Raw genomic sequence first — 11543 nt, 5'->3', positions numbered from 1 at the left:
GTCACTCAACCCAACCAAGCCACTCGACACGTAGTCGAAGTAGTTGTACACGCGGCGGCTGAGCTCCGAAGGCACCGACCTGGACTTGAGCACATCCATGACCTACAGCGCCCGGGGAGGGAAGGTGGGGGGCCCCGGGGGCCCATGGAAGAAGGCCACCCCGAAAGGGGGCCGGGAAAAAAGGAAACAGGGGAGTTAGGGCGGGTTCGGGGGAGGGCATTCGTACGCACGAAAACCAAAGGAATTCAAACAGAGGAAACCCGCCAAACCAGGGGCCGCGGGGGAGTCGTGTGGGGGGAAGGAGGGGGAGGACGCGGAAAGAGGGGCAGCAAGGCAGGTTGGGGAAAACACCACCAGCAGCAGCAGCTAGCTGAATTACGTAGGAGGGGAGGGGAGGGGAGGGAAGGGAAAGGATGGCAAAGCAGTCCACTACCGAGGTAAAAGGGGGGTAAGACGAACCACTGGCAATTGGCGAAAAAAAGGGAGAGGGGAAGGGGAGGGGGAAATTTAAGAAGCACATCGTGTTGTCAATACCCACTTGCGACTGTAACAACCTTGCACCCGTGTGTTTTGTGTGTGCGTGTGTTTGGCGGGGGGTTGGGCCGGGATTAGGTAATGGGCCAGCAGCAGCAGCAATAGCAGTACCAGTAGCAGTCCCCGTCCCTACCCACCTGACTTCCACACCCTCCAATCCATCAACCACTACCCAACAACCGCTAACCAACAACCACTACCCAACAACTGCTAACCTCCACAAACCCCTTCGTACCAGCTGTTTCTTTGCTGCGATGTTTGTTTGCTGGGCGTTCTTGATGGCCATGATATTGGTGATGGAGGAGGTGACGTAGCCAACCAATGACACACCCAAACACATCACGAAGATAGCGATGACCTGGTGATGACGATGATGATGGTGACGATGATGATGAGGAGCAGGAGGAAAGGGGGGGGAGAGAGGCAGGCGGAACAAAACCAATGGTGTGTTGGCGTAAAGCCGGAGGAGGAGGGAGGGCGAACGTACGGCAAGGCGGGAAAAAAAGGGGGAGGAGTGAGAGAGGACGGAGGTGCGGGGGTAGAGGAGGGTGGTAAGGGAAAGACGAACCACGAACCCGCGTGAAGCTGCTGCCAAGGAAAGAGTGTACCAGAAGAGCAGAACTGACCCGAAGAGTAGAGGAGGGGGGGACGGATGGCGGTAAAACCCGGACCCGGGCAGGAGGAGGGGAAGCGGGAGGAGGCAGCGGGTGGGGACGCACAATCGCAGAAAATACATTTAGGGCAAGAGTTACGACAGCCCTGTTCCGTCGTGACCCCTTCATCTCCACCCCCCCCCCACCCCTTGTGCGCCTTCCGACCAGCACCAAACCCCCCACCCCCACAACCCCACCCCCAGACGAGCCATCTCAAAGGCAAAGCTCGGTGCCTTGTTCCGCCACGGCCAGCGTATACGCTCATACATAGGCACACGCACGTTCGCCGGCAATATATGTCCCTGCCCGTCATGTCAACTACCGTACGGGGCGCCGCTAGGCGGCCCTCCACTGCACCGCAGCACGTACTACCCGAAATTGAGATCGTGCCGGCGGAGGACTCTGATTGGCTTGATAACCCTGCGCCCCCACGCCCACTAATTACACACACCGCACCTTTTCCTTGTCGGTCTTCGGTGTGATGTCTCCGTACCCCACAGTGGCGGTGGTGGTGAAGGCCCAGTACAGGGAGGTCAGGTACTTGGTGGCCAGGTCTGCATGCATGCATGCATGTCCGTATGTCTGTATATATGTCTGTATGTATGTACATTTGTCTGTATGTCTATGTCCGTATGTCTATGTATGTATGTCTATGTCTATGTATATATGTCTGTGTCTATGTATGTCCATGTATGTCCATTCCCCAGGCCCACTTCCCCTCCCACCCGCGTCCTGCACTCCGTATGCAGCCACCCAGGTTTGCGGTCCCAAGCCGTCCAGGTAGGCCATGTAGAAGAAGATACACGCAGAGAGGTGCGCGAGGAGGCACACGGACAGTATGAACGCCATGACCTGGGAAGGAGGGGGGGTTGGAGGGGGGGGGGTGGAGGAGACTGTAAAAAACACAGGACCGAGGGGAAAAACAAACGGGCGTGTCGTACTGTACGACACCGATTACACCCTTTAACGGCCCTCCTCCAATCCCTCCCTTCCGAGGGGCCAAAGACCCCGATGAAGCGTACGCTCACACATACACACACATACACACAAGCACAGACACTTCCTTACCCCCTATCCAGCCCCCCACCCGCACCGGCCCCACGCTGGCTCCTCCCCTCCCCCTTCCCCCTCCTCCGCACCTGCAGCACCCCCCGGTCGATGAACATCTCCATTTGCTCTAGTAGCCTGGGCAGCCGAATGACCCGCAACAGGCGGTACATTCGGATCATGCGAATGACCTTGCCCACTCGCACCACTCGGAGCAGCTGCAGGAGGGGAGGGGGGAAAAGACGAACCACGTGAGCGTGTGTGAAGCTGATGCCAAGTGGGGAAAGAGTGCTGCGGCCGATGTACAGGACGGTAGCAGGACTGACCGGTTGCGGTCGGGGGTTGTGAAGAAGCAGTCAGGTGAGGTGAGGTGAGAGGGGGGGGGAGGGAAAAGAGGCCCGGGGGGAAAAGACGAACCACACGAGCAGGTGAAGCTGCTGCCAAGGAAAGACTGCTGCGGCAGATGTAAAGAAAGCAGAACTAACCCGTCGGCGGTTGTGTGTGTGTATATAGGGGGGAGGGGAGGCGGGACCAGATGAAGATGGAGATGGGGATGAAGAAGATAGTGCATTATGAAACAATGTGGATCAATCAATGTGGCTTCCAAAGCCTAGGGAGGCGATGGAGGGGGGACGCACCACCGGGCAAGTCGCACGGCAGAGAGAGCTCACGAAACCCTAGTATAACACACACACACACACAACTACACAACATACGTACGCACACACACACAAACACAGGCACACACCATCCCCTACCTTGCCGTCGCCTCTCCCCTCCGGGCCCCCATTCTCCCCACGCATAACCCAAAACCCAAATCGGAACCACCCCACCCCCCAACCCTCCGTCCCGCATAACACGTACACACACTATATACACACACAAATGCATTTTCTTTCTTCCTACATGTACGGCACCTTGGTGTACGGCGGTGTTCCGCCCCGTCCCGAGGCCCGCTCCCTTACCTTGAGCATTGACAGGAACCCCATGGTGCCGGCTGTGATGAGGTCGTAGGGTATGATGCAAATAAGGTCCAGCAGAAACCAGGTCTTGAGGTAGTGTCGGGCAATACGCCATCGCTCCGTGACCAGGTGGCCCTTGCTGTCGTAGTAGGCGGTCCTGTGGGTGAGGTGAGGGGAGGTGAGGTGAGGGGAGGTGAGGTGAGGTGAGGGGAGGGAAAGACGAACCACGAACGAGTGAAGGTGAGGTACGGGGAGGGGAGGTGCGGAAAGGTGAGGTGGGGAAGGTGCGGGTGGGGAGGGGAGGTACGGGGAGGGGAGGGGAGGTGCGGAAAGGTGAGGTGGGGAAGGTGCGGGTGGGGAGGTGAGGTACGGGGAGGGGAGGGGAGGTGCGGGAGCAGGGGGAAGGAAGAGAGAGGGGGAACATCAACACACAAGTCACAGGTTTCGCATAAATGCGAGGTGGAGTCCGTAAAAAATGATGATGCAAAACTTCTCATGACAAGAGCCCCCCGGCACTCGAAACAGAGGACGGAGGAAGAGGGGCGAGCGGGCGGGCGGGCGGGCGGGTGGGCGGGGGAAGAGAGAAAAAAAGGAAAAGCATGCGTACAAATGCGGAGGAAGGGGGTAACCGTAACGTGAGCCGACAGGCAGACAGACAGACAGGCAGGCAAACCCCGCTGCCGTTTCATGGCTCTGCCGCACCTGAAGTTGAGGTAGATGTCGAAGGTGAAGGCCAGGTCCACACACAGCTCCACAATCCGCACCCAGTCCCCACCCAACGTGTCGCCCTGCTGGGCCACCAGGGCGAGGGGGTGAAGGGGGAGGTGTATGTATGTATGTATGTATGTATGTATGTATCTCTCCCCTCTCCTTCCCCCCTCTTTCCCCCCCCCCCAACAAATCAAACCCGTCACCACCCCCTCCTTCCTCACCGACAATCCGAAACAAATTACGACGGGCGAGCCGAACAGCACCCAGGCCAGCAACACCAGGATGAACAGGTCCCACTTGGTACGGCCCTCGGGGCGAATAAGGCCCACCAGGTAGAGCTTGAGCCGCTCCAACAGCGTCATGGGCTTGTAGTACTCATCATCATCGCCTTCGTGCAGGCAGAGACGGTGGCAGGTATAGTGTGTATGTGTGTGTGGGGGGGTGACGGTGGCAGTATGTGTACGGCAACGTATTTACGACAGTATGTGTGTGTATGTGCGGGGCCGGGGTCCGGGTGGGGTGGGGTGGGGTGGGGGAGTATGTGACGGACGGTGGTAGTGGGTGGTGGTGACAGCGGCCGTGGGCTGTTGTGTGTGTGGGGGGGGAGGATCACGTGTATGAAGGTGTATGTGAAGAAGCAAAGGGTGGTCTGGACTTGGCGGGTTGGACGGAACACTGGCGAATGGAGCAGATACTAAAGACGGAAACTTGGAGCGAGGGTGGGAAAGACGAACCACACACGATTGAAGCTGCTGCCAGGGCAAGAGAGTAACAAACGTAGAACTGACCGAAAGGCATCCGTGGCGACCGTGACCTCGGGATGACGAAGTGAAGAAGATGTCGGAAAGACTACCTACCTAAGCCGCCAGAACTAAAAAAGCGGAATAGTATAGCCAATCCGTAAAGAAGTAGGTGTAGAAAAGTAGTAGTGAAGGCGGCGGAAGCGTAGTAAAATAGTGCTGTCGTGAAGGTGGCATAAAGTTGCTGGCCTGGAGAAATAGCTGATTTGCTGATGCTGAAAGGCTGTCGGTATGCAAGTGCTCCTCCCAACCTCCCAAAAACTAAAACGCGCGACCGACCCGACCGACCCGACTATTCTATTCCGGCTAGCCGACCGACGCCAACGCGATGAGGGAGGGAGGGCGAAAGAGGGTAAAAGACGAACCACAGACGAGTAAGGAGAATGATACTAAAGCTGGTACCAAGGATACTCCGCAGTATTGATAGGCAGATACTGCATCAGGAAATTTTAAGAAGTTACCAACAACCAGTAGTGACTGTTCCAGAGGTATGATAAACAGGAATACGGCAGGAGTTATTGACAGTTACTGACCAAGGGGTGGGTTGGACGAGCACGTACCGATCATAGGAGGGTGGTCGTAGTTGGGGTCCAACAGCACCCAACCAGCGCCCTCGTCGCCACCGCCACCGCCTCCGTGAGTGCATAGTTCACGCGGCTTGCCGCCACCGCCGCCGCCGCCACCGCCGCCGCTGCTGTTGGTGCCTCCGTGCAGCAAGGAGATGCGCGAAGCGCCGCCACCGCCGCTGTTGGTCCCCCCGCCTGTCGGCGTCGGCGGCAGCGGCGGCCGCGACAGACCCGTGGGTCGCTGTAGGATGTCGGTGCTGCCACGTCGGCTCGCCGTGCGCAGCTGCTGCAGCGATTCGCTCTGCAGCGACCAGTGGGATTGCTCGGCGCGCTGGCGGTAGATCTCCACCAAGCGAGGAGAGATGCCCTTAAAGTGCCTGTCAGGGAACGAGGAAGCGCGCGACCCACGGGTCGGTGAGCTCCGCGCCAGCTGCCGCCCGATCGCCGCTCAGCGCTGCACACCGTCTCAACCCTAGGCCCTCCTTTTCCTCCCCCTCCCCTCCCATCCCCACCGTCACCATCACCACACCCGTTCCTAGTAATCTACACTTCCTTCCCCCCTCTTCCGGCAGACAGACAGACAGACAAAGTAATACCCAGCCTCCCTCCCTAACACAAACGCCCTGGGAGTCTATGCGCCATTCGGGGAACTCCGCCACGCACTTGATGCTGGCGGCCTCCACTCGTTCCGTATCCGGCTCCGACATGACGGCGGAACGCAAGCTGTCGCGCGCCAGGGAGGGCGCCGCACCGCCGCCGGTAGCGCCGGCGGCGGCGCCGCCGCCGACGCTGATGGACATCCTCGCAACGTCAAGCCCCAGCAGGTGTCCGCCGCCGCCGCCAGTGACACCCGCGTACGGCGTCGAGCTGCCGCTGGCGGTTGGGTATCGCGGCGACAACGGCCCTGGCGGCGGCGGCGGCGACGACGGCGCCGTCGCCGCCGCTAACGCCCCGCCGGGCAGGTCGTCTGCGCTGGCGCCGTGGCGCAGCGTCGGGAAGAGCATCGCGACGCTGCCAAAGGCACCGCCAGCGGAGCCATGATGCGAGTTCCTCGTGTGTGAGGCCGGGCCTCTGGTGCCGCTGCTGCTGCCCATGCTGTTGCTGTGGCCATGGTGAGGCCCATGTCCATGTCCATGGCTGTGGCTGTGGCTGTGACCTTGGCTATGGCTATGAAATAGATGATGATGGTGGTGATGATGGAGGCCCTGGCCCTGGCCATGCCCCGCGCTTTGGCTGTGGGAGAGGCCGGGGCCGTTACCCACGGAGGAGACATTTTGAAATACCCAATGCTGGGACGCAGCGGAGGATCCGCCGCCGCCGCCGCCGCCTGCTGCGGCTGCCGCTGCGGCGGCTGCGGAGTCTAGTGATGGCAGGCTTTCCGGCATCGTGGTAAGGGACGGCATGGCGTCCTGCCATGGCGGAAATTTTCGGAACGGCGGCGAAACGAAGAAGAATTTTCAAAATGTGGCGCGCTCACACACAAAACTCCTATCTCCCACGCGATTCATAACGAACGCCACAACCGCCGCAGTGAACGTTTCGCAAAAAAAACAATCTGGTGACTGCAAACGTCCGCTTTTGGTCGCCGCCAGACGGCAATCACCCAGCGGAATCACAGAAATTAACACACTCCGCACACATGCACACACGCGCGCACGCACACTCGCACCTGCATGCTGTCAAACACTCCCAGCTGCTGCTGCTGAAGCAGCACCGCCCCGGCGCGCCGGACGCCACGTGTCGGCGACGCCACGAAAGCAGCGCCCGCGCCGCCGCCGCCACTGCTGCTGCCGCCAGGCCTGCCAGACGCAGCACCGGCCGCGGCGGCGGCGGCGACAAAGTCCCGTACAGCCAGAGCTTGAACCCCCGTCGTTGCGAATGCGGAATTGGCTACGGTGTCCCGAAACCCCGCCGCCGCCACCGTAGCCATTGGTCCTGGCGGCTCCACCAGCCGCCGCCCTGGGCCCCCAGGGTCCCCTCCCCAGCCGCCTCTGCCCCGGCCCATGAGAGACCGACCACTCCAGGACCTACGTTGGGGGCCAGAGCCAATTTAGGACGACAGCCAGTCAGGCAGCCAGAATACCAGGGATTGCGCGGCGCCTGTGGCGGCGAGCGAGCAGGAGCTGCATGCAATCGCAGCTGCAACTGCCACAACTGCTACCCTCAGTCCTACACACCTACAGGGCAGGTGGCTACACACCCACACACATCGCCAGCGTGCGACTATCCCCTTGCCCACCCCCCGTACCTGCCCGCCAAGCGACCCATGGGTCCGCCCCCAACGTCGGACACAGCCCCAGCCGACTCCTCGGACTCCTCCGAGGTGGACGGACGCAGGAAGCGACCGCGCCGGGGGCTACCCAACGAAACCGCCAGACCCTCGCCCTCCGATCCGCCTCCGCCGCCACCGCCGGTGCTGGCATTCATGCCGGTGTTGGCAGGGCCTTGGCTGAGACCGTGGTGGCCGCGGCGGCCGAGAGGGCTGGCGCCCGCCGGGGCCCCGGGCTGTGGCATCAAGCTACCGCTGCCAAAGGCTCCGGTACTGCCCTCCCTGGAGAAGCGAATCGTGTTGTGGGAGAACTCAAAAGAGGAGGTCTTGATGAGAGCGCCGCTGCAATGCGCCGGACGGTTTGGGACGGCGGCGGTGGCGGCGGCAGCTGACGCCGCCGCCGCTGCTGACGTAGCGGCGGAGTTCGCTGCGGCCGCTGCAGTGGGTGACGATGTGTGGGTGGTCCCACGCCCGCAGGACAAGTCAAGGAAGCGGGACGGCGGGACGTTAGGCAAGGTAGAACGCGATGTGGGACGCGCGGCGCAGGATCCAGTTAACAGTTAAGTTCGTTAGTTTTGACCCACATCGATGGGAGACCCACATCGGGATGCTAGCAAGCCGTGAGGGCCTGGAGGAATGGGGAAGGTCCGTCCGTGCGATGTAGAAGGGGCATGCAGAAGGGAGATGGTAAGCAAACGTTTATAAACGCGCAGGAGTGCCACGGAGCTGGCAGGGGCAATGGCAGGTTCCATGTGACTGTTCGAATAAGACGGAGATGGATTCGGTAATTCTCTGACACGGGCACGGCAGGGGCATGGAAGGTAAGTGGGCCGAAGTGTTTCAAAGCAGATTTGGAAAGAGGAAGGGAGGGCTCTTTGAAATGGGGACTCGGGGCCCGCCAGGGCATGGCTGTGTAAGCGTTTCCGGGTGAATGGAGAGCGGGAAGGTAATTCTTGAGGAGGGTGGTCGTAGACATGGAAGGAGTAGGATTGTTGGCGGGGTCCCCCAGCGCTCTGGGACCGGAATTCGATGGCTCCAGAGACGGGAGACAGATTTGGAGCGCCTAGGGCCGGTTAAAAAGGGAAAGATATCCGATGAACACACCTGCTGATGATGCCGAGGCAGCAATAGATGATGCTGCCGTTGTTGCCTCCTGAACTTTGCGATCCAGCATTTCTAGCCGCTCCTTGACCCTGCGGTGCATCAGCAGCGCGCTGTAAACGCCAGCGGTTTGCCCGTCGCTATAAACATAGTCCCTGTGCAGACCTACCATGACCTGTTCGCTTCATCCTGCGCTTGCTGATCGGCGATTTGCTTGAAAAGGGCATTCTGCTGCTGCCGCAGCCCTTCCAGCTCTTCGTGAAGCTGCTGCATTAGCCGCTTCATGCTTACAACAGGGGAATCCCCATCATGTCGCTGTGAAAGCACCTCCCTGCGCCCGGGGCTCGCATGCTCCATTTTCGCCCAGGCGATGGTTCGCAGGTCAAGGCAGGTGTCAGCTGGCCGGTGCCCTTTTTAATGCAGGTATGAATTACAAAAGAGTTTTAATGTTATCAAAGGATAAATTTTCAAGCATACGAGGTCAGGCCTTTCGAGTAAAAATCGTAAGGAAAGGACGGAGCGCCGTGGCAAGGAAGAGTTATTACGGAAACTTGTGCAAGCGCAAAAAGGAAATGGAAATTTGGCAATTCAAGTTATTAACGGCGTAAGTCTGCAGTGGATGGGGTTTACCAACGAGTACAGCTTACTGTGCATCGTACTGCACATCGTCTCCATCCCTTTTCCAGTCTTTCCACATGCGAAGCAAAATGAGCAGATTTTCCAACACCAAGGCGGCTGCAGTTCCGCCGCCCTGATGCTCGTTTACTCCCGCCTCCGGCGTGTAAATCAACTCCTAAACGCTATAACAGTAATCCTCCACGGTGGGTCAAACGAGAGCCGTTTTCTGTGCTTCCAGATAACACATTTATCCCTTGTGATTATGACATACCGCGGCGCGCAGATGGCTTTCCCCCACCCCATGTCAATGGTCTCGCTGAGCGTGCCTTTCACCCGCACAACTACAATGGCCTCCTGCAACAAAGGTATGATCAATTCCCCTCAGCTCATTTTGCTATTCTGTGCTATGGCCCAGCACGCTCCGAAACCGTTCATCCCCTTCCGCTACCTTGCTCCCCTCGCCCGGACAGCCAAGACGATGCCCAGCTTGCGGAAAGCCCAAACTCCCAGATGCTGCCTAATCAACCTGCAATTCCTCTGCCATCAGCGGCAATCATGGAGACCGCAGCACTGGCGGTGGTCCCAACGAACGGACCATCGATGCCGCGGCACCTTCACGTGAGCTCCATGGCGCCTGGGGCCCAGCCACCACCCACACCACTGCCGCCAGCGCTAACCACCGAGCGGGAAGGGCAGCAGCAGCAGCAGCAGCAGCCCGCAGGCCCCCGATCCCCGAATGCATCCTCATCTCTGCAACACGGGATCCAGGCGGCCACCGCTGCTGCAGTCGAATCCGCACCGCGTCCTGTAAGCCGATTGGAGGCCGGCGCCGAAGCCGCGTGTGCGTCGGCGCTGCTGAGTGGGCACGGTACCCCTCTTCCTCCCCAACCTGACCAACTGGAATCCACGGGATGCAGCAATATGGGGCCTTATCACGGCGGGTCGTGTAACCGGACCGTCGGCGCGGCGAAGCCGCGGCGGCCGCCGCCGCCGCCGCCGCCACTGCAGCAAACGGGCTACCCTGGTAACGCAGCGGCGGCGGCGGCGACGGCGGCGACGGCGGCCGCAGCTGCGCTGCGCCGAGCGCAACCTCTCATGCGTTGCGGTGCTCCCATCGGCGCGGTAGCGTCATCGGAAATCTCGGTCTCATGTACGGCAGTGTCGTACGACATGGCTGTGTGCCGGCCCAGGCTCATATCCAGCGGCAGGTCCCGGTCGGGCCCAGTCCCGCCAGCGCCGTTGCCGTCCGCGCCGTGGCTGCCGCTGGGTGCGCCGCCGACGGAGGCCCCCTCCTCTTCGTCAGTTGGAGAGGAGCCACAGACAGGAGGGCAGCAAGTACAAGAGGAAGGGCGACAGGCTGGGGGCCCGTCGTTACCGCCGCCGCCGCCGCCGCCACAGGCTTCACAGCAGCGCGCTCACATGCGGCAGTTTGAGGCGCTCCGAAGGGCGCATTCACTGGACGAGCTCTTGAAATGGTTCCGGACTGATGGGGGCAGCGGCGGCGGTAGCGGCGGCAGTGGCGGTGGCGGCGGCGGTGGCGGCAGCATCGTCTGGAGCCCCCAGATGGCCCGGGCGTTTCTGACCAAGTTGACCAAGATCTCGGAGCACATGCCGCACGTCACTCAGGCCAAGCGCGACCTGCTAGATGCAGCAGCCGTACAGTGGCTGCAGCAGAGGCAAATCGGCGGCAGCTGTGGCGGTACGGACGGCGGCGGCGCGGCGGCGGCGGCGGCGGCGAGGCCGCCTCCGCCGCTCCTGCCGCTGACGGTGGCACCTGACCTGGCCACGGCCGCCAGCTTACTTGCGCGCATGCGTGCCGCCGCCAACTACACACCGTCACGGCAGGTGGTCGTGGCGGTGGCGGCACCCCACTTGGTGGGGGGCCGTACTGGCGCTGGCGGCGGCGGAGCTGCCGCGTTGGCGGTGGTGCAACTAGCGACGGAGGTGGCGCGGGCGGGTGCGCTGCCGCCGCTAGGGGTGCATAGTGACGGCGAGGGGAACGCAGCATCGGCGGCGGCGGTCGATTCGGAGGTGTTGGCTACCTTTTGGAGCGAGGTGAGTCGCGTCTTAAGGAACCTGCGCCTGTCGCGGCTGCTGGCGGCGGCCGTTGAACACGGTCAACAGGGTACGACGGCAGGCGTTCCTGCTGCGGCGGCGACTTCGCGGCAGCTGCGGCGCCGCCGTCAGCCGGCGGCAGATCGCCTTGTAGCACACGTGGAGGCGGCGGCGCGGCTGCGGCTGGAGCTCAGTCTAGCGGTAGGTGATGTGATGGCGAGCGCTGA

General features: G+C 61.2%; 2 protein-coding genes across 2 annotated transcripts in view; one reads left to right on the top strand and one right to left on the bottom strand.

The window, feature by feature from the left end:
- Window positions 1–10871, bottom strand: part of VOLCADRAFT_117675 (uncharacterized protein) — a gene marked incomplete at both ends in the record, with an annotated part of 14472 nt that extends 3601 nt beyond the window's left edge. The window contains 14 exons of the mRNA XM_002950706.1: window positions 24–102; window positions 770–892; window positions 1644–1741; window positions 1913–2039; window positions 2327–2452; window positions 3200–3353; window positions 3899–3984; window positions 4129–4295; window positions 5268–5650; window positions 5937–6682; window positions 6943–7072; window positions 7522–7978; window positions 8647–8735; window positions 10681–10871. Coding sequence (XP_002950752.1) covers window positions 24–102; window positions 770–892; window positions 1644–1741; window positions 1913–2039; window positions 2327–2452; window positions 3200–3353; window positions 3899–3984; window positions 4129–4295; window positions 5268–5650; window positions 5937–6682; window positions 6943–7072; window positions 7522–7978; window positions 8647–8735; window positions 10681–10871 — 2956 coding nt within the window. The remainder of the gene's footprint in view (window positions 1–23; window positions 103–769; window positions 893–1643; window positions 1742–1912; window positions 2040–2326; window positions 2453–3199; window positions 3354–3898; window positions 3985–4128; window positions 4296–5267; window positions 5651–5936; window positions 6683–6942; window positions 7073–7521; window positions 7979–8646; window positions 8736–10680) is intronic.
- VOLCADRAFT_91261 (uncharacterized protein) overlaps window positions 10825–11543 on the top strand; it is a gene marked incomplete at both ends in the record, with an annotated part of 16234 nt that continues 15515 nt past the window's right edge. The window contains one exon of the mRNA XM_002950809.1: window positions 10825–11517. Within this exon, the coding sequence (XP_002950855.1) occupies window positions 10825–11517 (693 nt within the window). The remainder of the gene's footprint in view (window positions 11518–11543) is intronic.

This window comes from Volvox carteri (genome assembly GCF_000143455.1).
Source record: "Volvox carteri f. nagariensis unplaced genomic scaffold VOLCAscaffold_20, whole genome shotgun sequence".
NCBI classification, from domain to species: Eukaryota; Viridiplantae; Chlorophyta; class Chlorophyceae; order Chlamydomonadales; family Volvocaceae; genus Volvox; species Volvox carteri.
This window is presented reverse-complemented; position numbering and strand designations above follow the sequence as displayed.